Source organism: Pogoniulus pusillus, unplaced genomic scaffold (assembly GCF_015220805.1).
Source record: "Pogoniulus pusillus isolate bPogPus1 unplaced genomic scaffold, bPogPus1.pri scaffold_50_arrow_ctg1, whole genome shotgun sequence".
Classification (NCBI taxonomy): Eukaryota; Metazoa; Chordata; class Aves; order Piciformes; family Lybiidae; genus Pogoniulus; species Pogoniulus pusillus.
This window is the reverse complement of record NW_026974708.1, coordinates 426-24,195: the sequence shown is the minus strand read 5'-3', so window position 1 is coordinate 24,195 and position 23,770 is coordinate 426. Positions and strand designations below refer to the sequence as shown.

At 53.7% G+C, this 23,770-nt stretch overlaps 1 protein-coding gene across 1 annotated transcript in view; it reads right to left on the bottom strand.

Moving 5' to 3' along the window:
- Positions 1-23,541, bottom strand: part of LOC135174214 (maltase-glucoamylase-like) — a gene marked incomplete at its 5' end in the record, with an annotated part of 56,867 nt that extends 33,326 nt beyond the window's left edge. Inside the window, 10 exons of the mRNA XM_064141438.1 lie at positions 216-278; positions 1,964-2,071; positions 3,833-3,961; positions 5,002-5,127; positions 9,638-9,750; positions 10,625-10,721; positions 13,624-13,792; positions 18,955-19,109; positions 21,933-22,145; positions 23,355-23,541. Of these exons, the coding sequence (XP_063997508.1) occupies positions 216-278; positions 1,964-2,071; positions 3,833-3,961; positions 5,002-5,127; positions 9,638-9,750; positions 10,625-10,721; positions 13,624-13,792; positions 18,955-19,109; positions 21,933-22,145; positions 23,355-23,541 (1,360 nt within the window). The remainder of the gene's footprint in view (positions 1-215; positions 279-1,963; positions 2,072-3,832; positions 3,962-5,001; positions 5,128-9,637; positions 9,751-10,624; positions 10,722-13,623; positions 13,793-18,954; positions 19,110-21,932; positions 22,146-23,354) is intronic.
- Between the last annotated feature and the right edge of the window lie 229 nt (positions 23,542-23,770).

The window sequence follows — 23,770 nt, the reverse complement described above, 5'->3', positions numbered from 1 at the left end:
TGGGCACCTGTGCAGCTCTTGCAGTGGGCACTGTCTGGTTTCTGGCAGCTGCAGGAGGCTCAGGTGCCAGGCCTGGTCCCTTGCTGGTGGAAAGCTCCCCCAGCTCTGGGTGCTGTGCCAAGGTCCCTCCTTGCCAGCCAAGTCCCCCATGGGAGAGGTCTCCTCAGGCCTCAGCTGCTCCCTCCCTGTTTGTGCCAAGCTCAACCTTTGCTCACCTCCACCTGAGTGTCCCAGTCCAGGCTGTTGTTGACTTCCACGTTGGGAAGGTCAGGCCAGACCTGGGGAGGAGGAAGGAGAAGTCAACCCCACCCCAAAAGCTGCTCTCAAACTGCAGCAGCTGCAGGAAGCCTCCCCAGGAGGGCACCCAAGGGGCAGCCCAAGCTGCTGCCAGCACTCAGGGGGCAGCTGAGCCTGGGGCTCAGGAGGGATGCCAGAAGTCCTCCCCCCAGCACCAGGCCTGGTGTGGTCCTTATCAGCCTCGAAGCTCGAGGTCAGTTTTGGCCTCCTCGCTCCCAGGAGGGCATTGAGGAGCTGGAGCAGGTCCAGAGAAGGGCAAAGGAGCTGAGGGAAGGGTCTGGAGAGCAGGGCTGGGGAGGGGCAACCTGGAGCAGAGCAGGCTGAGGGGAGACCTCACTGCCCTCTGCCCCTGCCTGAGAGCAGCTGGCAGCGAGGTTGGGGTTGGGCTCTGTGCCCCAGGAACAGGTGAGAGGAGGATGAGGAAGGGTCCCCAGGGCAGCTCCAGCAGGGCCCAGGGCTGGGTCCTGCTCGTGGCTCACAACAGCCCCAGGAAGGCTCCAGGCTGGGGGCAGAGCTGGGAGGGAACTGCCCAGCAGAGAAAGAGCTGGAGGGGTTGGTTGGCAGCAGCTGGAGAGGAGCCAAGGTGTGCCCAGCTGGCACAGAAGGGCAGCATCAGGCTGCAGAGGAGCCAAGGTGTGCCCAGGGGGCACAGAAGGGCAGCAGCAGGCTGCAGAGGAGCCAAGGTGTGCCCAGGTGGCACAGAAGGGCAGCAGCAGGCTGGAGAGGAGCCAAGGTGTGCCCAGGGGGCACAGAAGGGCAGCATCAGGCTGCAGAGGAGCCAAGGTGTGCCCAGGTGGCACAGAAGGGCAGCAGCAGGCTGAGAGGAGCCAAGGTGTGCCCAGGGGGCACAGAAGGGCAGCAGCAGGCTGCAGAGGAGCCAAGGTGTGCCCAGGGGGCACAGAAGGGCAGCAGCAGCCTGGCCTGCATCAGCAGTGCTGTGAGCAGCAGGAGCAGGGCAGGGACTGTGCCCAGGTGGCACTGGGGAGGGCACAGCTTGGCCACTGGGCTGAGTTTTGGGCTCCTCACTGCCAGGAGGGCACTGAGGAGCTGGAGCAGGTCCAGAGAAGGACCCCAAAGGTGGGGGAGGGTCTGGAGGGCTGGGGAGGGGCAGCTGAGGGAGCTGGGGGGGGAGGCTGCAGCAGAGGCTCAGGGCAGAGCTCTTTGCCCTCCACAGCTCCCTAGGGGGAGGCTGCAGCCAGGGGGGGTTGGGCTCAAGGGTCACAGAGCAGAGGCAGCAGCCCCAGGTGGCCCCAGGGCAGGTTTAGGTTGGACCTGAGGAGCAATTTCTTCCCCTCGAGGGTCACCAAGGCCTGGCCCCCCCTGTCCCGGGGGGCAGTGGTGGAGCCCCCAGCCCCAGAGGGCTCTCAGGGCCCTGGAGATGCTCTGAGGGCTGAGCAGGGCCCTGGGGCAGTGCTGGCTCCATGCTGGACTCAGGGATCCATCCCAAAGGTCTCTCCCAGCCCCAGCCTCGAAGTGACAGCAGGGGAGGTCAGGAGCAGCTCTGTGCTGCAGGAGCAGGCAGGGACTGGCAGGGGCTGCCCAGGGAGCCCCCAGCCCCGGAGAGCAGCCATGGGGGGGGTTGGGCTGCTGGCTGGGAGGGGACCTTCAGCTCCTCTGGCCAGAGGGAGGGTGAGGAAGAGGAGGGAGCCCTGGGGAGGAGGAGCACCTTGCCATAGACGATGTCGCTGCTGTTGGGCCACTTGATGAAGATGTCCTCCTGCAGCCCCCGCTCGAAGGCCAGGTAGTGGCTGTCGTTAGCAGCTATGGCTGGGTCCTGGCAGGGAAAAGGAGGCAGAGAGGCAAAGGTTTGCTGCTGCTGCTGCTGCTGCTGCAGAGGGGACCCCCCTGGGGGGGCTGAGCCTGGCCCCAGCTCCTCCTGACCCCTCCCTGGGGGGGCTGAGTCTGACCCCAGCTCCTCCTGACCCCTCCCTGGGGGATCTCAACCTGACCCCAGCTCCTCCTGACTCCTCCCTGGGGGGTCTGAGCCTGAACCCAGCTCCTTCTGACTCCTCTCTGGGGGGGCTGAGCCTGACCCCAGCTCCTTCTGACTCCTCCCTGGGGGGGGCTGAGCCTGGCCTCAGCTCCTCCTGACTCCTTCATCCTCACATCCAGCCCAGACCTGCCCTGGCACAGCTTCAGCCTCTGTCCCCTTCTTCTGGCCCTGGCTGCCTGGCAGCAGAGCCCAACCCCACCTGGCTACAGCCTCCCTGCAGGCAGCTGCAGGCAGCAATCAGCTCTGCCCTGAGCCTCCTCTGCTGCAGGCTGCACCCCCCCAGCTCCCTCAGCCTCTCCTCACAGGGCTGTGCTCCAGGCCCCTCCCCAGCCTTGCTGCCCTGCTCTGGGCACCTTCCAGCACCTCAGCAGCTCTCTGCAATGGAGGAGCCCAGAACTGGGCACAGCACTGCAGGGGTGGCCTGAGCAGTGCTGAGCACAGGGGCACAAGAACCTCCCTTGTCCTGCTGCCCACACTGCTCCTGAGCCAGCCCAGGATGCCATTGGCTCTGCTGCCCACCTGGGCACTGCTGCCTGCTCTGCAGCTGCTCTCTGCCAGCACCCCCAGGGCCCTCTCTGCCTGGCTGCTCTCAGCCACTCTGTGCCCAGCCTGGAGCTGCTTGGGGTTGTTGTGGCCAAAGCTCAGAACCCTGCACTGGGACTTGTTCAGTCTCCTCCCCTTGGCCTCTGCCCACCCATGCAGCCTGGCCAGGGCCCTCTGCAGGGCTCTGCTGCCCTCCAACAGCTCCATAGCTGCTCCTAGCTTGGTGCCAGCTGCAAACTCACTGCTGCTGGACTCAATGCCCTGCTCCAGAGCATCACTAAAGTCATTGAACAGGACTGGGCCCAGCACTGATCCCTGGGGCACAGCACTGGTGCCAGCTGCCAGCTGCATGTGGCACCATTCTCCACACTCTCTGGGCACAACACTGCTGCCAGCTGCATGTGGCACCATTCTCCACACTCTCTGGGCACAGCACTGCTGCCAGCTGCCTGTGGCACCATTCCCCACCACTCCCTGGGCACAGCACTGCTGCCAGCTGCCTGTGGCACCATTCACCACCACTCTCTGGGCCCTGCCCTCCAGCCAGTTCTTGCCCCACCCCAGGGTGACCATGGAGCCCAACCCTCCCTGCCACAGCAGCAGCATCACCTCGGGATGGTCCCACAGGAGCACATTGAAGTTGGGGTAGCAAAGCCTCCAGAGAAGGAGACTCCACAACCTCCCTGCCCTGAGCCTAACCCCAGCCCCTGGAGCATCTCTGCAGCCTCCTCTGGCCTCACTCCAGCAGCTCTGTGCCCTTCTTCTGCTGGGCACAGCAGAGCTGGAGGTGAGGTCTGAGCAGAGCCAAGGGGCAGAATCTCCTCTCCTGCCCTGCTGCACTCATGGAATGGGTTGGGCTGGAAGGGACCTTCCACCTCATCCACCTCCATCCTGCCCACCACGGGCAAGGGACACCTCCCTCCGGCCCAGGATGCTGAAGGCCTCACCCAGGGACCATTCCCAGCTGTGTGGCAGCTGAAGGCAGGGCTGAGCACTCACCAGGATGAGGACAAACCTCATCCCCTCCCTCTGCATCTTCTCAATGAGGGCAGGCAGGCCGCTGAAGCGAGGGCTGAGGGTGAAGTCCATCTGCCTCTGCATGTAGTCAATGTCTGAGTACTGCACATCCTGCAGGGGGCAGACACAGAGCCCTGAGCTGTGACCCCAGGGCAGAGCATTGAGCTGTGACCCCAGGGCAGAGCACTGAGCTGTGACCCCAGGGCAGAGCACTGAGCTGTGACCCCAGGGCAGAGCATTGAGCTGTGGCCCCCAGGGCAGAGCACTGAGCTGTGACCCCAGGGCAGAGCATTGAGCTGTGACCCCCAGGCAGAGCATTGAGCTGTGACCCCAGGGCAGAGCATTGAGCTGTGACCCCAAGGCAGAGCATTGAGCTGTGACCCCAGGGCAGAGCACAGAGCTGTGACCCCAGGGCAGAGCATTGAGCTGTGACCCCAGGGCAGAGCATTGAGCTGTGACCCCAGGGCAGAGCACTGAGCTGTGACCCCAGGGCAGAGCACTGAGCTGTGGCCCCAGGGCAGAGCATTGAGCTGTGACCCCAGGCAGAGCACTGAGCTGTGACCCCCCAGGCAGAGCATTGAGCTGTGACCCCCTAGGCAGAGCACTGAGCTGTGACCCCAAGGCAGAGCATTGAGCTGTGACCCCAGGGCAGAGCACAGAGCTGTGACCCCAGGGCAGAGCATTGAGCTGTGACCCCAGGGCAGAGCATTGAGCTGTGACCCCAGGGCAGAGCACTGAGCTGTGACCCCAGGGCAGAGCACTGAGCTGTGACCCCAGGGCAGAGCATTGAGCTGTGACCCCAGGCAGAGCACTGAGCTGTGACCCCCCAGGCAGAGCATTGAGCTGTGACCCCCTAGGCAGAGCACTGAGCTGTGACCCCCTAGGCAGAGCACTGAGCTGTGACCCCAGGGCAGAGCACTGAGCTGTGACCCCAGGGCAGAGCACTGAGCTGTGACCCCCAGGGCAGAGCACTGAGCTGTGACCCCAGGGCAGAGCACTGAGCTGTGGCCCCAGGGCAGAGCACTGAGCTGTGGCCCCAGGGCAGAGCACTGAGCTGTGACCCCAGGGCAGAGCATTGAGCTGTGACCCCAGGGCAGAGCATTGAGCTGTGACCCCAAGGCAGTGCCCCCAGGGCTGGTGTCTGCACCTACGTGGGGGATCCCTGCTGCCTTCATGGCCTCCACCAGGGCCTCGATCTCGCTGTCGTTGGCGTAGCCATAGCGGCACAGCTGGAAGCCCAGAGCCCAGTACGGGGGCAGGACAGGTCTGCCCACCAGCTGCAGGGGGAGGAAGCCTCTTAGTGCCTGCAGGTGGCCACAGGGGGCAAAGGGGGAGGGGGAGAGGGGAGGAGGAGGGGGAGTCGGATAGAAGGAGGATAGAAGGAGGAGAGAGGAGAAGGAGAAACAGAAGGAGAAACAGGAGAAGGAGAGGAGAAAGAGAAACAGGAGTGGAGGAGAAAGAGTGGAGGAGGAGGAGGAGCAGGAGGAGGAGGAAGAGGAGGAGAGGGGGAGTAGGACCGGAGGAGATGGAGGAGGGGGGAGGAGGAGGAGAGGGGAGGAGGAGGAGAGGAGACAGAGACGAGAGGAGAGGAGGAGGAGAAAGAGCGGAAGAGGAGGAGAGGAGAGGAGAGGAGAGGAGAGGAGAGGAGAGGAGAGGAGAGGAGAGGAGAGGAGAGGAGAGGAGAGGAGAGGAGAGGAGAGGAGAGGAGAGGAGAGGAGAGGAGAGGAGAGGAGAGGAGAGGAGAGGAGAGGAGAGGAGAGGAGAGGAGAGGAGAGGAGAGGAGAGGAGAGGAGAGGAGAGGAGAGGAGAGGAGAGGAGAGGAGAGGAGAGGAGAGGAGAGGAGAGGAGAGGAGAGGAGGAGAGGAGGAGAGGAGGAGGAGAGAAGGAGAGGAGGAGGAGAGAAGGAGAAGGAGAAGAGGGGGAGAAGAGAAAGAGAAGAGGGGGAGAAAGGGGGAGAAGAGAAGAGGAGGAGAAGGAGGAGGAAGAGAGGAGGGGAAGAGGAGATAAGGAAAGGAAAAAGGAAGCAATTAAAAAGAAAGAAGAAAAAAGAAAGAAAGAAAAAAGAAACAAAGAGAAAGGCAAAAATAAAGAAAGGAAAAAGAGAAAGGCAAAAAGAAGGAAAACCCTGAAGGAGTTAACCCCCCCCAAAAAAACACCTCCAGAGAAGCCCCCAAAGCTCTAAACAACCAAACAAAAAACCCCAAACCAAAAACCCAAACTCCAAAGGAATCCAAAAGCCTCAAACCATGAACCAAACCTGAACACTTCAACCCCAAACCAATGAATCAAAGCCCCAAAAGCACAAACCTCAAAGCCCTAAACCAGATCCCAGAGCCCCAAAACCAGCCCCAAAGAAAGATTCAATCCCAGACTTAAAAGCCCTGAAAGAGCAAACCAAGCCCAAAACAAAGCCCAGACCCAAAACCCCAAAGCCACAAATCAGGCCTGAAGAAAAAGGCAAAGACAAAAACCCAAACCCAAAAGTCAAAGCTTAAAATGGAACTCAGAGCCCTGAAACCACAAAGCAAAGCTAAAACTGGAACTCAGAGCTCTGAAACCACAAAGCAAAGCCAAAACTGGAACTCAGAGCTCTGAAACCACAAAGCAAAGCCAAAAGTGGAACTCAGAGCCCTGAAACCACAAAGCAAAGGCAAAAATGGAACTCAGAGCCCTGAAACCACAAAGCAAAGGCAAAAATGAAACTCAGAGCCCTGAAACCACAAAGCAAAGGCAAAAATGGAACTCAGAGCCCAGAAATCACAAAGCAAAGGCAAAAATGGAACTCAGAGCCCTGAAACCACAAAGCAAAGCCAGAAATGGAACTCAGAGCCCTGAAACCACAAAGCAAAGCCAGAAATGGAACTCAGAGCCCTGAAACCACAAAGCAAAGCCAGAAATGGAACTCAGAGCCCTGAAACCACAAAGCAAAGCCAAAAATGGGACTCAAAAGCCTTAAAAACCTCAAAGCAAAGCTAAAAATGGAACTCAGAGCTCTGAAACCACAAAGCAAAGCCAGAAATGGAACTCAGAGCCCTGAAACCACAAAGCAAAGCCAAAAATGGAACTCAGAGCCCTGAAACCACAAAGCAAAGCCAAAAATGGGACTCAAAAGCCTTAAAAACCTCAAAGCAAAGCCAAAAATGGGACTCAGAGCCCTGAAACCACAAAGCAAAGCCAGAAATGGAACTCAAAGCAATGAAATCATAAAGCAAAGCCAAAAATAGAACTCAAGAGCCATAAAACCACAAAGCAAAGCCAAAAGTGGAACTCAGAGCCCTGAAACCACAAAGCAAAGCTAAAAATGGAACTCAAATTCCTGAAACCACAAAGCAAAGCCAAAACTGGAACTCAAAACCACAAAGCAAAGCCATGAATGGAACTCAAAAACCCAACCCCAATCTACCCACAACCCAACCCCAACCCAACCAAAAACCCCAAGCCAAATTTAAAACCAAACCAACAACCCCCAGAAGCAACAAAAAACCCAAATTCATCCCCAAAACCAACCCAACCCCAATCCCAATCCAATCTAAACCCAACCCCAACCCTACCAAACTCCAAACCCAATCCAACCCCAACCCAACCCCAACTCCACTCCAACACCAAACCAACAACTCCCAAATGCAACAAAACCCCAAATTCAACCCCAAAACCAACCCAACCCCAACCAACCCCCAAAACCAACCCAACTCCAACCAAAAGCCCCAAGCCAAGCCCAAAACAAAACCAACAACCCCAAAAAGCAACAAAACCCCCAAATTTAACTCTAAAATCACCCCAGCCCAACCCAAATCCCAACCCATCCCCAACCCAATCAAAACCCCCAACCCAAATCCAACACCAAACCAACAACCCCAGAAAGCAACAACCCCCCAAATTCAAACCCAAAACCAACCCAACCCAACCCCAATCCCAACCCAATCCAAACCCAGCCCAACCAAACCCCAACCCATCCAACAACCCCAACCCAAATCCAACACCAAACCAACAACCCCAGACAGCAACAACCCCCCAAATTCAACCCCAAATCCAACCCAACCCAACCCCAATCCCAACCTAATCCAGCCCCAACCCAACCAAACCCCAACCCCAATCCAACCCCAACCCAAATCCAACACAAAATCAACAACCCCAGAAAGCAACAAAACCTCCAAATTCAACCCCAAATCCAACCCAACCCAACCCCAATCCCAAACCAATCCAAACCCAGCCCAAACCCAACCAACAACCCCAACCCAAATCCAACACCAAACCAACAACCCCAGAAAGCAATAAAATCCCCACATTCAACCCCAAATCCACCCCAATCCCAACCCAACCCCAATCCAACCCCAACCCAAATCCAACACCAAACCAACAACTCCAGAAAGCAACAAAACTCCCAAATTCAACCCCAAATCCAACCCAACCCAACCCCAATCCCAACCCAACCCCAATTCAACCCCAACCCAAATCCAACACCAAACCAACAACCCCAGAAAGCAACAAAACTCCCAAATTCAACCCCAAATCCAACCCAACCCCAACCCCAATTCCAACCCAAACCCAACCCCAACCCAACCAATCCCCAACCCCAATCCAACCCCAGCCCATCCAACAACCCCAACCCAAATCCAACACCAAACCAACAACCCCAGAAAGTAACAAAACTCCCAAATTCAACCCCAAATCCAACCCAACCCAACCCCAATTCCAACCCAATCCAACCCCAACCCAAATCCAACACCAAACCAACAACCCCAGAAAGCAACATAACCCTCAAATTCAACCCCAAATCCAACCCAACTCAATCCCAATCCCAACCTAATCCAACCCCAACCCCAACCAAACCCCAATCCAACCCCAACCCAAATCCACACCAAACCAACAACCCCAGAAAGCAACAAAACCTCCAAATTCAACCCCAAATCCAACCCAACCCAACCCCAATCCCAACCCCAACCCAACCCCAACCCAATCAAAACCCCCAACCCAAATCCAACACCAAACCAACAACCCCAGAAAGCAAGAAAACCTCCAAATTCAACCCCAAATCCAACCCAACCCAACCCAACCCCAACCCTATCCAAACCCAGCCCAAACCCAACCAAACCCCAACCTAAATCCAACACCAAATCAACAACCCCAGAAAGCAACAAAACCTCCAAATTCAACCCCAATCCCAACCCAAACCCAACCCAGACCCAACCCCAACCCAACCAAACCCCAACCCCAATCCAACCCCAACCCAAATCCAACACCAAACCAACAACCCCAGAAAGCAACAAAACCTCCAAATTCAACCCCAACCCAACCTAACCCAACCCAACCCCAACCCTATCCAAACCCAGCCCAAACCCAACCAAACCCCAACCTAAATCCAACACCAAATCAACAACCCCAGAAAGCAACAAAACCTCCAAATTCAACCCCAATCCCAACCCAGACCCAACCCCAACCCAACCAAACCCCAACCCCAATCCAACCCCAACCCAAATCCAACACCAAACCAACAACCCCAGAAAGCAACAAAACCTCCAAATTCAACCCCAACCCAACCCAACCCAACCCAACCAAACCCCAACCCAATCCAACACCAAACACCCAAATTCAACCCCAAATCCAACCCAACCCCAACCCAACCCAACCAAACCCCAACCCCAATCCAACACCAAACACCCAAATTCAACCCCAGAACCAACCCAACCCAACCCAGCTCCCCAAGGCCAACCCAACAACCTCCAACTCGACCTGGCCCAAAGCCTCCAGCCCTCCAACCCCCCTCCCTGCCCCCACCCGTGGCAGGACCTGAGTGTACTCCTGCACCACCATCTCAGGCGTGGGCCCCAGCACCATGTAGAAGTCCAGGATGCCCCCCACAGTGCGGTAGGTCAGGGCTGGGGTGGGCTGGAAGGTGACATCTGGAGGACAAGGAGGTGGAGCAAGAGCTCAATGGGGGTGGAGGACACCAGTGTTGAGAAGCTTCCCCCTCCCCCCCAACCCAGGAGCCAGCTGTGACCTCCTGGAGCCCAGGAGGGTGCCAGGCACTGGGCTGCTGCCAGGGGAGTGTGGGCAGCAGGGGCAGGAGAGGAGACTGTGATGATTTGCTCCACTCTACTCAGACCTCATCTCCAACCCTGCCTCCAGCTCTGCTGTGCCCAGCAGAAGAAGGGCACAGAGCTGCTGGAGTGAGGCCAGAGGAGGCCACAAAGATGCTCCAGGGGCTGGAGCAGCTCTGCTAGGATCACAGGCTGAGGGAGCTGGGGGGGTGCAGCCTGCAGAGAAGGCTCCAGGGGGACCTCAGAGCTGCTGCCAGTGCCTGGAGGGATCCTGCAGGAAGGCTGCAGAGAGACCTGTGCTGAGGGTGTCTGAGCCAGGCCAAGGGGACTGGTTTGGAGCTGAGACAGAGCAGGCTGAGAGTGGAGCTGGGGAAGAAGCTCTTCAGGATGAGGGTGGTGAGAGCCTGGCCCAGGCTGCCCAGGGAGGCTGTGGCTGCCTCCTGCCTTGGGAGGTGTCCAAGGCCAGGTTGGATGAAGCCTTGAGCAGCAGAGCCTTGCTGAGAGGTGACCCTGCCCGTGGCAGGGCTTGGATCTGATCTGTGAGGTCCTTTCCTACCCCCAAACCATTCTAGGACCCTCCAATGGGCTGGAAGGTGCCAGCTGGAGAAGGGCTGGAGGCCAAGGGGGTGAGCAAAGGGTGAGGAGAGGTGGAAAAGTGAGGTGTGAAGGATGACAGAGAGTGGCTCTTGGGTGACCTCTGGGGACCTGTGGGGGTGTGGAGGTTCTCTCTCCTTACCCATGGCATTGCTGTTGAGCAGGAGGACCCCATGAGCGTTGCCATCTTCTTCCAGGGCCATGTAGTAGGGGTGGACACCATAAGAGTTCAGCTTGTACTAGAGGAGGGAAGACCAAAACCACACCAAAGTTGTTGCCCCTCCACATCTGCCCTGGAAGGCCAAGAGGGCTATGAGGTGGCCTGGCTTGCCCCACCCTGCCTGCTGGATGGGTGGGAGGAGAACAAAGGCTTGGGCCACTGTGTCCCATTCCAAAGTGATAAACAGCAGCCCACAGGTGCTGGGGTCTTGCCCCAAGCAAGCCCTGGGTTCTGTGGCCAGTTTGGCAAATGCCACCTGAGTGGTGAAGCTCTGCAGCCAGGGGAGCCTCTGGCCTCGGGCAGGGGGCAGGAATGGAGCTGAGCTGCAAGCAGCTGTGCTGCTGCTGCCTCTGCCTCCCTGTGCTGCTGCTGCCTCCCTGCTCTGCCTCTGCCTCCCTGCTCTGCCTCTGCCTCCCTGCTCTGCCTCTGCCTCCCTGTGCTGCTGCTGCCTCCCTGCTCTGCCTCTGTCTCACTGTGCTGCTGCTGCCTCCCTGCTCTGCCTCTGTCTCACTGTGCTGCTGCTGCCTCCCTGCTCTGCCTCTGCCTCACTGTGTGCTGCTGCTGCCTCCCTGTGCTGCTGTTGCCTCCCTGCTCTGCCTCTGCCTCTGCCTCCCTGCTCTGCCTCTGCCTCACTGTGTGCTGCTGCTGCCTCCCTGTGCTGCTGCTGTCTCCCTGCTCTGCCTCTGCCTCACTGTATGCTGCTTCTGCCCTGCTGCCTCTGCCCTGCTGCCTCTGCCTCACTGCTCTTGGCCAATGTGTTCTGCTCTGCCTCGTGCTTCAGACCAGCTGAGCCCTGATGCTTTGGGCTTGAACTACCTGGGAACTGAAGTGCCTCGAGTTGCCCAGGAGAAGGCATTTCAGTGCCTCAGGCCGTGGCAGGAAGTGCCACTGCCATGGTGCTCTCTGCACAGCTGCAGGAGATGCTGCCTGCTCCCCTGCAAACCTCCCTGCCAAGGGGAACCAGGATCAGGTCAGAGATCCTCTGCCTCTTTCCCAGCACCCTCTCCAGATCCCCAACACTGCCAAGCTCACCTCTACTCCATCTCCCTCCTCTACTCACCGCCTTGAGCTTCTCACCAACCAACACCTCCAGTCCCTCTCTCCAGATCCCCAACACTGCCAAGCTCACCTCTACTCCATCTCCCTCAGCCCCTCTTCTACTCATCACCTTGAGCTTCTCAGCCACCAACACCACCCCAGACCCTCTCTCCAGTGACCCAACACTGCCAAGCTCACCTCTACTCCATCGCCCTCCTCTACTCCATCTCCCTTCTCTACTCCTCACCTTGAGCTTCTCACCAACCAACACCTCCGGTCCCTCTCTCCAGTGACCCAACACTGCCAAGCTCACCTCTACTCCATCTCCCTCCTCTACTCCTCACCTTGAGCTTCTCACCAACCAACACCTCCAGTCCCTCTCTCCAGTGACCCAACACTGCCAAGCTCACCTCTACTCCATCTCCCTCAGCCCCTCTTCTACTCCTCACCTTGAGCTTCTCACCAACCAACACCTCCGGTCCCTCTCTCCAGTGACCCAACACTGCCAAGCTCACCTCTACTCCATCTCCCTCCTCTACTCACCACCTTGAGCTTCTCACCAACCAACACCCCCCGTCCCTCTCTCCAGATCCCCAACACTGCCAAGCTCACCTCTACTCCATCTCCCTCAGCCCCTCTTCTACTCCTCACCTTGAGCTTCTCACCAACCAACACCACCCAGTCCCTCTCTCCAGTGACCCAGCACTGCCAAGCTCACCTCTAATCCATCTCCCTCCTCTACTCCATCTCCCTTCTCTACTCATCACCTTGAGCTTCTCACCAACCAACACCTCCAGTCCCTCTCTCCAGTGACACAAGACTGCCAAGCTCACCTCTACCCCATCTCCCTCCTCTACCCCATCTCCCTTCTCTACTCACCACCTTGAGCTTCTCACCAACCAACACCTCCAGTCCCTCTCTCCAGATCCCCAACACTGTCAAGCTCACCTCTACTCCATCTCCCTTCTCTACTACATCTCCCTTCTCTACTCATCACCTTGAGCATCTCACCAACCAACACCACCCAGTCTCTCTCTCCAGTGACCCAACACTGCCAAGCTCACCTCTACTCCATCTCCCTCCTCTACTCATCACCTTGAGCTTCTCACCAACCAACACCTCCAGTCCCTCTCTCCAGTGACCCAACACTGCCAAGCTCACCTCTACTCCATCTCCCTCAGCCCCTCTTCTACTCATCACCTTGAGCTTCTCAGCCACCAACACCACCCCAGTCCCTCTCTGCAGTGACCCAACACTGCCAAGCTCACCTCTACTCCATCGCCCTCCTCTACTCCATCTCCCTTCTCTACTCATCACCTTGAGCTTCTCACCAACCAACACCTCCACTCCCTCTCTCCAGATCCCCAACACTGTCAAGCTCACCTCTAATCCATCTCCCTCCTCTACTCCATCTCCCTCCTCTACTCATCACCTTGAGCTTCTCACCAACCAACACCTCCAGACCCCCTCTCCAGTGACCCAGCACTGCCAAGCTCACCTCTACTCCATCTCCCTCCTCTACCCCATCTCCCTTCTCTACTCCTCACCTTGAGCTTCTCACCAACCAACACCTCCAGTCCCTCTCTCCAGTGACCCAACACCACCAAGCTTACCTCTACCCCATCTCCCTTCTCTACTCACCACCTTGAGCTTCTCACCAACCAACACCCCCCAGTCCCTCTCTCCAGAGGGCAGCTCTCCACCCCTCCACCCCTTCCCCTTTGCTGACTCCAGGGCTTCCTCTGGCCCAGGGGCAGAACACACAACAACAACAACAACCACAACAACAACAACAACAACCACAACAACAAAACCCAAACAGAACCCCCTGAAAGAAGAGAAGGGGAAGGCTCTGGGGGGAGAGGAGTTTGCTCTGCACTCACCCCAGGGGGCTGGTCCCTGGTGAACATGCCCCAGGTGTGCCAGGCCAGGTCGCGGCGGAAGGATCTGTGCTCCTGCTCCCCGAAGCCGTAGAGGAAGTGGGAGGGCAGGCGGGTGGAGATCTGCAGGAACTGGTCGCTGAAGGTGAAGGTCGGCAGCTGCGAGTCCCAGCTGGGCCAGGAGAGGGCAGTGAGGAGGCAGCAGGAGCTGGGGGCGCCCCCTCGGGGCCAGCGCTGCTGCTGCCCGAGAGCCTCAGCGCTCAGAGAGCCTCAGCGCTCAGCGGCTGGGCTGAGGGTGCTTGGGTGGGGAGGAGGGGCTGGGGGAGGGGGGGATGGAAAGGTTGGGAGGTGAATTTTGGGTTGGAGAGGCTGAGTTGATTTTTCTGGAGGTGAATTTCACTTTTTAGAGGTTCTTTTTTCCCCACCCCCCCCCCCCCCCGAGGTTAATTTCCTGGAGGCTGAGTTCAGTTTTGAGAGCTCCACTCAGGATTTTAGAGCTTCATTCCATTTTGAGAGGCTTTTTTTAAGAGTCTAAGTTAATTTTTAGAGTCTAATTTATTTTTTTAGAGTCTAATTTATTTTTTAGAGTCCAATTTATTTTTTTTAGAGTCTAATTTATTTTTAGAGGTTAATTCCAATGTTTTAAAGCTTAATTTACTGTTTTCAGGTTAATTAAATTTCATTTCACAGGTTAAATTTTTTTAGTTCAATTTTTTTTCCAGAGCTTAATTCAATTTTTTAGAGGTTAAATCCATTTTTAAGAGGTTCCTTTGATTTCAAGAGGTTAAATCCATTTTTCAGAGGATAAATCCAATTTTTAGAGGTTATTTTTTTCCCAGAGGTTAATTTCATGGAGACTGAATTCATTTTTGAGAGCTCCACTCAGATTTTTAGAGCTTCATTCCATTTTGAGAGGCTTTTTTCTTAGAGCCTAAGTTAATTTTTAGAGTCTGATTTATTTTTTAGAGTCCAATTTATTTTTTTAGAGTCTAATTTATTTTTTAGAGTCCAATTTATTTTTTTAGAGTCTAATTTAGTTTTTAGAGGCCAATTCAACTTTTCAAAGCTTAATTTACTGTTTTCAGGTTAACTAAATTTTATTTCACAGGTTAAATTTTTGTAGTTCTATTTTTTTCCAGAGCTTAATTCAATTTTTTAGAGGTTAAATCCATTTTTAAGAGGTTCCTTTGATTTTTAGGAGGTTAAATCCATTTTTAAGAGGTTAAATCTATTTTTAAGAGGATAAATCCATTTTTAGGAGGTTAAATCCATTTTTAAGAGGATAAATCCATTTTTGGGAGGTTAAATCCATTTTTCAGAGGATAAATCCAATATTTAGAGGTTAATTTTTTCCCAGAGGTTAATTTCATGGAGACTGAATTCATTTTTGAGAGCTCCACTCAGGTTTTTAGAGCTTCATTCCATTTTGAGAGGCTTTTTTCTTAGAGCCTAAGTTAATTTTTAGAGTCTGATTAACATTTTTAGAGTCTGATTAACATTTTTAGAGTCCAATTTATTTTTTTAGAGTCTAATTTAATTTTTAGAGGTTAATTCCAATGTTTTAAAGCTTAATTTACTGTTTTCAGGTTAATTAAATTTCATTTTACAGGTTAAAATTTTTTAGTTCACTTTTTTTCCAGAGCTTAATTCAATTTTTGAGAGGTTAAATCCATTTTTAAGAGGTTCCTTTGATTTTAAGATGTTAAATCCATTTTCAAGAGGTTAAATCCATTTTTCAGAGGATAAATCCAATTTTTAGGAGGTTAAATCCATTTTCAAGAGGATAAATCCATTTTTGGGAGGTTAAATCCATTTTTAAGAGGATAAATCCAATTTTTAGGAGGTTAAATCCATTTTTAAGAGGATAAATCCAATTTTTAGAGGTTCATTTTTTCCCAGAGATTAATTTCATGGAGACTGAATTCATTTCTGAGAGCTCCACTCAGGATTTTAGAGCTTCATTCCATTTTGAGAGGCTTTTTTCTTAGAGCCTAAGTTAATTTTTAGACTCTAATTTATTTTTTTAGAGTCTACTTTAATTTTTAGAGGTTAATTCAATTTTTTAGAGCTTAATTTAACTTTTTCAGGTTAATTAAATTTCATTTTACAGGTGAATTTTTCTTTAGTTCATTTTTTTCACTGCTTAATTCACTTTTTAGAGGTTAATTCAATTTTAAAGGTTTAAATCAATTTTTGAGAGGTGAATTCGATTTTTAGGAGGTTAAATCCATTTTTTCAGAGGTTAAATCCATTTTTTAGAGGTTAATTTTTTCCCAGAGGTTAATTTCATAGAGGCTGATCAAAGTGAGGAAATGAAATGAGGAAATGAAATGATCAAAGTGAGGAAATGAAATTATCACAGTGAGGAAATGAAATGAGGAAATGAAATGATTGAAGTGAGGAAATGAAATGAGGACATTAAAGGAACAAAGTGAGGAAATGAAATGAGGAAATGAAATGATTGAAGTGAGGAAATGAAATGAGGACATTAAAGGAACAAAGTGAGGAAATGAAATGAGGAAATGAAATGAAATGAAATGAAATGAAATTATCAAATTGAGGAAATGAAATGAGGACATGAAATGATCAAAGTGAGGAAATGAACTTATCAAAGTGAGGAAATGAAATGAGGACATTAAATGATCAAAGTGAGGAAATTATATGAGGAAAGGGAGGAAATGAAATGAGGAAAGGAAAGGAAATGAAATGATCAATGAAAGGAAATTATCAAAGTGAGGAAATGAAGTGAGGAAATGAAATGATCAAAGTGAGGAAATGAAATGAGGAAAGGAAAGGAAATTAAATTATCAAAGAAAGGAAATGATCAAAGTGAGGAAATGAAACGAGGAAAGGAAATGGAATGAGGAAATGAAATTACCAAAGTGAGGAAATGAAATGAGGAAAGGAAAGGAAATGAAATGATCAATGAAAGGAAATTATCAAAGTGAGGAAATGAAGTGAGGAAATGAAATGAGGAAATGAAATTATCAAAGTGAGGAAATGAAATGAGGAAAGGAAAGGAAATGGGAAAACAAAATTATCAAAGTGAGGAAATGAAATGAGGACATTAAATGATCACAGTGAGGAAATTATATGAGGAAAGGGAGGAAATGAAATGAGGAATATAAAGAAATTAAATGAGGAAATTAAATGATCAAAGTGAGGAAATGAAATGAGGAAATGAAATGAAATGGGGAAACAAAATTATCAAAGTGAGGAAATTAAATGAGGAAGTTAGGGAAATTAAATGAGGACATTAAAGGATCAAAATGAGGAAATTAAATGAGGAAGGTAGGGAAATTAAATGAGGACATTAAAGGAACAAAGTGAGGAAATGAAGTGAGGAAAGGAAATGAGGAAAGGAAATGAAATTATCAAAGTGAGGAAATGAAATGAGGAAGGCAGGGAAATTAAATGACATTAAATGATCACAGTGAGGGAATTATATGAGGAAAGGAAGGAAACGAAATGAGGACATTAAAGGATCAAAATGAGGAAATGAAATGATCAAAGTGAGGAAATGAAATGAGGAAAGTAGGGAAATGAAATGAGGAAAGTAGGGAAATTAAATGAGGACTTTAAAAGATCAAAGTTAGGAACTGAAACAAGGGAAGTAGGGAAATTAAATGACATTAAACTATCACAGTGAGGAAATTGTATGAGGAAAGGGAGGAAATGAAATGATCAAAGCGAGGAAATGAAATGAGGAAAGTAAGGAAACGAAGTGAGGACATTAAAGGATCACAGTGAGGAAATGAAATGAGGGAAGTAGGGAAATTAAATGAGGAAACTAAAAGATCAAAGTGAGGAAACGAAATGAGGAAAGTAAAGAAATGAAATGAGGAAATGAAATTATCACAGTGAGGAAATGAAATGAGGGAAGTAGGGAAATTAAATGAGGAAACTAAAGGATCAAAGTGAGGAAATGAAATGAGGAAAGTAAGGAAATGAAGTGAGGACATTAAAGGATCACAGTGAGGAAATGAAATTATCAAAGTGAGGAAATGAAATGAGGAAATGAAATTATCAAAGTGAGGAAATGAAATGAGGAAATTAAATGATCAAAGTGAGGAAATGAAATAAGGGAAGTAAGGAAATGAAATGAGGAAATGAAATGATCAAAGTGAGGAAATTAAATGAGGGAAGTAGGGAAAAGAAATGAGAAAGGTAGGGAAAGGAAATGAGGAAGGTAGGGAAAGGAAATGAAGACATTAAAGGATTGAAGTGAGGAAATGAAAAGAGGAAAACAAAGCAGGAATGTAAATGAGGACATTCAATTAAATGATCAACATCCAATGACTAAGGAAATGAAATGATCACAGAGAGGAAATGAAATGAGGAAAGTAAGGAAATGAAATGAGGAAATGAAATGAAATGAGGAAGGTAGGGAAATGAAATGAGGAAATGAAATGAGGAAGGTAGGGAAGGAAATGAGGAAATGAAATGAGGAAGGTAGGGAAATGAAATGAGGAAGGTAGGGAAAGGAAATGAGGACATTAAAGGATGGAAGTGAGGAAATGAAAAGAGGAAAACCAAGCAGGAATGTAAATGAGGACATTCAATTAAATGCTCAACATCCAATGACTAAGGAAATTAAATGATCACAGTGAGGAAATTAAATGAGGAAAGTAAGGAAGTGAAATGAGGAAATGAAATGAGGAAGGTAGGGAAAGGAAATGAGGAAATGAAATGAGGAAGGTAGGGAAAGGAAATGAGGAAGGTAGGGAAATGAAATGAGGAAGGTAGGGAAAGGAAATGAGGAAATTAAATGAGGAAGGTAGGGAAAGGAAATGAGGAAGGAAGGGAAATGAAATGAGGAAATGAAATGAGGAAGGTAGGGAAAGGAAATGAGGAAGGTAGGGAAAGGAAATGAGGAAAGGGAATGAGGAAGGTAGGGAAAGGAAATGAGGACATTAAAGGATGGAAGTGAGGAAATGAAGAGGAAAACAAAGCAGGAATGTAAATGAGGACATTCAGTTAAATGCTCAGCATCCAATGACCAAGGAAATGAAATGATCACAGCGAGGAAAGTAGAAGGTGGAAACCAGTGAGGAAACCGAGGCCAGGGAAGGGTCGATGGGAGGAGCTCAGATGAGAAGAGGGAGAAAATAAAGCAGGAACCGAAGAGCATCCAGGGAGGAAATGCAGTGAGGAAGGAAATGCAGTGAGGAAGGAAATGCAGTGAGGAAGGAAATGCAGTGAGGAAGTGCAGCGAAGAAAGCGAGTGAGGGGGGCGGGAAGAGTCGGTGAGGAAACGAAGGGAGGCAATGAGAAGGGGGAAACAGCCTGGGCGAGGCGAAGCGAGGCCAGCAGGCGGCAGCAGCGCAGCCTTACATGACGGTTCCTGTGCTCCGGCGCCGCACCTGGACGCCGAAGGGTTTGCGCCTCAGCACCAGGTCGTAGAGGCGCTCCCGGTCCGAGCCCTCCGGCGCCGCGGGGAGGTTGAGGGGCACTGGCACCTCGTAGCGAGGCTTGGCCCAGTCGTAGATCTGGGCAAGGAGACCTTCAGGTGAGTGGAATGCCCACGGGTGACCAAGTTACGCCTGCGCCAACCCCACCCCCCCCAGCGTAGTTGGGACCTCTGGAGATGCTCCGGTCCGAGCCCCCTGCTGCAGCAGCGGCACCCAGCAGCGGCACCCAGCAGCAGCCTGGCCGGGAGCAGGGCGGGCAGGAAAGGAGACTCGGCAGCGCCTCTGGCAGCCTGCTCCGGGCCTTGAGCATCCCCACGGCAAAAGGGTGAAACTCAGGGGTGGTGGCAGAGAGGTGAAGGTCAGGGGTGGTGGCAGAAAGGGGTCAGGGATGGTGGCAGAGAGGTGAAGGTCAGGGATGGTGGCAGAAAGGGGTCAGGGATGGTGGCAGAGAGGTGAAGGTCAGGGATGGTGGCAGAGAGGTGTCAGGGACGGTGGCAGAGAGGTGAAGGTCAGGGGTGGTGGCAGAAAGGGGTCAGGGATGGTGGCAGAGAGGTGAAGGGCAGGGATGGTGGCAGAGAGGTGAAGGGCAGGGATGGTGGCAGAAAGGTGTCAGGGATGGTGGCAGAGAGGTGAAGGTCAGGGGTGGTGGCAGAGAGGTGAAGGTCAGGGGTGGTGGCAGAGAGGTGAAGGGCAGGGATGGTGGCAGAAAGGTGTCAGGGATGGTGGCAGAGAGGTGTCAGGGATGGTGGCAGAGAGGTGAAGGTCAGGGGTGGTGGCAGAGAGGTGAAGGGCAGGGATGGTGGCAGAGAGGTGAAGGTCAGGGGTGGTGGCAGAGAGGTGAAGGGCAGGGATGGTGGCAGAAAGGTGTCAGGGATGGTGGCAGAGAGGTGAAGTGCAGGGATGGTGACAGAGAGGTGAAGTTTAGGGACGGTGGCAGAAAGGTGAAGAGCAGGGATGGTGGCAGAAAGGTGTCAGGGATGGTGGCAGAGAGGTGAAGAGCAGGGATGGTGGCAGAGAGGTGTCAGGGGTGGTGGCAGAGAGGTAAAGAGCAGGGATGGTGGCAGAGAGGTGAAGGTCAGGGATGGTGGCAGAGAGGTGTCAGGGATGGTGGCAGAGAGGTGTCAGGGATGGTGGCAGAGAGGTGAAGTGCAGGGATGGTGGCAGAGAGGTGAAGGGCAGGGATGGTGGCAGAGAGGTGAAGGTCAGGGGTGGTGGCACAGAGGTGTCTGGGATGGTGGCAGAGAGGTGAAGGTCAGGGATGGTGGCAGAGAGGTGAAGGTCAGGGGTGGTGGCACAGAGGTGTCTGGGATGGTGGCAGAGAGGTGAAGGTCAGGGATGGTGGCAGAGAGGTGAAGGTGCAGGGACGGTGGCAGAGAGGTGAAGGTCAGGGACGGTGGCAGAAAGGTGTCAGGGATGGTGGCAGAGAGGTGAAGGTGCAGGGACGGTGGCAGAGAGGTGAAGGTCAGGGACGGTGGCAGAGAGGTGTCAGGGATGGTGGCAGAGAGGTGAAGGGCAGGGATGGTGGCAGAGAGGTGAAGGTCAGGGATGGTGGCAGAGAGGTGAAGGTCAGGGGTGGTGGCAGAAAGGTGTCAGGGATGGTGGCAGAGAGGTGAAGGTCAGGGGTGGTGGCAGAAAGGTGAAGGTCAGGGGTGGTGGCACAGAGGTGTCTGGGATGGTGGCAGAGAGGTGAAGGTCAGGGATGGTGGCAGAGAGGTGAAGGTGCAGGGACGGTGGCAGAGAGGTGAAGGTCAGGGACGGTGGCAGAGAGGTGTCAGGGATGGTGGCAGAGAGGTGAAGGTCAGGGATGGTGGCAGAGAGGTGAAGGTCAGGGGTGGTGGCAGAAAGGTGAAGTGCAGGGATGGTGGCAGAAAGGTGTCAGGGATGGTGGCAGAGAGGTGAAGGTCAGGGATGGTGGCAGAGAGGTGTCAGGGATGGTGGCAGAGAGGTGAAGGGCAGGGATGGTGGCAGAGAGGTGTCAGGGATGGTGGCAGAGAGGTGAAGGGCAGGGATGGTGGCAGAGAGGTGTCAGGGATGGCGGCAGAGAGGTGTCAGGGACGGTGGCAGAGAGGTGAAGGTCAGGGATGGTGGCAGAGAGGTGAAGTGCAGGGATGGTGGCAGAGAGGTGAAGTTTAGGGATGGTGGCAGAGAGGTGAAGGTCAGGGGTGGTACCCAAGTGAAACAGGATGAAATTGAGGAATGATGCCCAAACAAGAGATGAAATTCAGGAATGATGCCCAAATAAGAGGTGAAATTCAGGAGTGGCGCCCAAAAAAGGATGAAATTCAGGAGTGGTGCCCAAAAAAAAGTGGAATTCAGGAATGGTGCCCAAAAAAAGGGGAAATTCAGGAATAGTACCAAAAAAAGGGATGAAATTCATGAATGGTGCCCAAAAAAAAGTGGAATTCAGGAATGGTGCCCAAAAAAAAGGTGACATTGAGTGCTGCTTGGGGTTGTTGTGGCCAAAGTGCAGAACTCTGCACTTGGCCTTGTTCAGTCTCCTCCCCTTGGCCTCTGCCCACCCATGCAGCCTGGCCAGGGCCCTCTGCAGGGCTCTGCTGCCCTCCAACAGCTCCACAGCTGCTCCTAGCTTGGTGCCAGCTGCAAACTCACTGCTGCTGGACTCAATGCCTTGGTCCAGAGCATCACTAAAGACATTGAACAGGACTGGGCCCAGCACTGACCCCTGGGGCACAGCACTGGTGCCAGCTGCCAGCTGCATGTGGCACCATTCACCACCACACTTTAGGCTCTGCCATCTGGCCTCAAGGAGAAGCTTCCTTGGCCCCAGAGAGCTTTGGGGGCTTTTCTTTCCCCCACACCACACAAATCTGCCTTGACTCTTCCCCCCCACCCCAAAACCCAGAGGCTCAATCATCCAAACCAGGAGAGCTTTCCCCTCACCTTGAACTGCAGCAGGTGGTTGCTGTGGTACTTCACCTCCAGGGCCAGGGTGCTGATGGGTGGCGTTGCCCTCTCGAAGGCTTTCCTGCTGCCCTGGTCGAAGGTGAGGTTGGCAGTGGCGCCCGAGGCCGAGTACCTGAGCTCGGTGATGGAGTAGCCATTGTCGGCGCTGCTGTAGTAGCAGTAGGGAACGTCGAGGTTGGAGGTGTCCTCCTGGGGGGGTGGAAAGGTGCCAGGGGAGCTCTCTGAGCACTCTTTGATCCAGAGAGGAGGGTCACAGCGGTACCCAGCGGGAAGGGACCTCCAGAGGTCACACAAGGATGGGCAGGGTCTGGAGGGGACCTCCAGAGCTCATCTAGACCAAACCCCCACCCTGCCAGGGCAGGAGTGCCTGGAGCAGCTCACACAGGGACACAGCCAGGCAGAGGCTGAGCATCTGCAGAGAGGGAGACTCCACAGCCCCACCCTGGGCAGCCTCTCCCAGGGCTCTGCCACCCCAGAGCAGCTCACACAGGGACACAGCCAGGCAGAGGCTGAGCATCTCCAGAGAGGGAGACTCCACAGCCCCACCCTGGGCAGCCTCTCCCAGGGCTCTGCCACCCTCACAGGGGAAAAATTCCTCCTCATGCTCCCATGGAGCTTCCTGAGCCTCAGCTGCCAGCACTGCCCCTTGGCCTGGCACTGGCACCCCCCAGCAGAGCCTGGCTGCAGCCTCCTGCCTCTCCCCTGCACATCTCCAGAGCCACTCAGGAGGTCACCTCTCAGCCTCCTCCTCCTCTTCTCCCAGCTCCCAGCCCAGGCTGCTCAAGGCCTCACCCAAGCTGCCCTTGAGCACCCCCAGGGAGGCAGGAGGCAGCCACAGCCTCCCTGGGCAGCCTCCTCCAGACCCTGCCCAGCCTCATCCCGCAGGACTTCTCCCTCAGCTCCAGCCCAACCCTGCTCAGCTCCAAACCATTCCCCCTTGGGCTCCCTCAGGGGAAGTCCTTCAGCAGCCTTCCTGGAGGGTCCCTTCAGGCAGTGCAAGGCAACTCTGAGGTCTCCTCCAGGCTGACCAACCCCAGCCCCCTCCAGCCCTGCTCTGCCTCAGCTCCAAACCATTCCCCCTTGGGCACCCTCATGAGAGGTCCCTCCTCAGCCTTCCTGAAGGACCCCTTCAGGCCTTGGAAGGTAGCTCTGAGGTCCCCCCCAGAGTCTTCCCTTCTCTGGGCTGATTTCTTTGCACCCTCCCAACCCTACCCTCTTGCTGTGACTCCCAAGAGCAGAGCCTGCCTCAAGCCCCAGCTCCAGCACCTGCCCCTGGGCTTTGAGTCCTCTCTGCAGCAGGAGACTTTCCTCCTCCCGCAGCAAACCAACCAACGGCAGCACCAAGCCCTGCTCCTGCCTCCTCCCGCCCCGCAGCTCCCTGCCTGTGCCCTCGCTTACGGCCCAGACGCAGCCCAGCTCCTCGCAGGCCTCCCGGGACGCATCCAGCCCGGGGTAGCAGTCGAACTTGTCGCTGATGTTGCCCGCCAGGCTCCAGCGCAGGGTGTAGGATTGGCCCAGCGCCAGCCGCAGCCCTCCGAACACAGCGACCTGGGGCAGGTGGATTTTAAAGGCATCAATCGACCTCCTGGCAGGAGAAAGCTCTGAAGAGGCTGAGAAGGCAACCCCAGAGGGTCAGGGGCTTGGGAGGGACCTCTGGAGCTCAGCCAGCCCCTGCCGGAGCGGCGCTGCCCAGCACAGGGCACTCAGCAGTGCTGCCCAATGTGGGGCACTCAGCAGCACAGGGCACTCAGCGGCACAGCCCAGCGCAGGGCACTCAGCGGTGCAGGGCACTCAGCGGCACAGCCCAGTGCAGG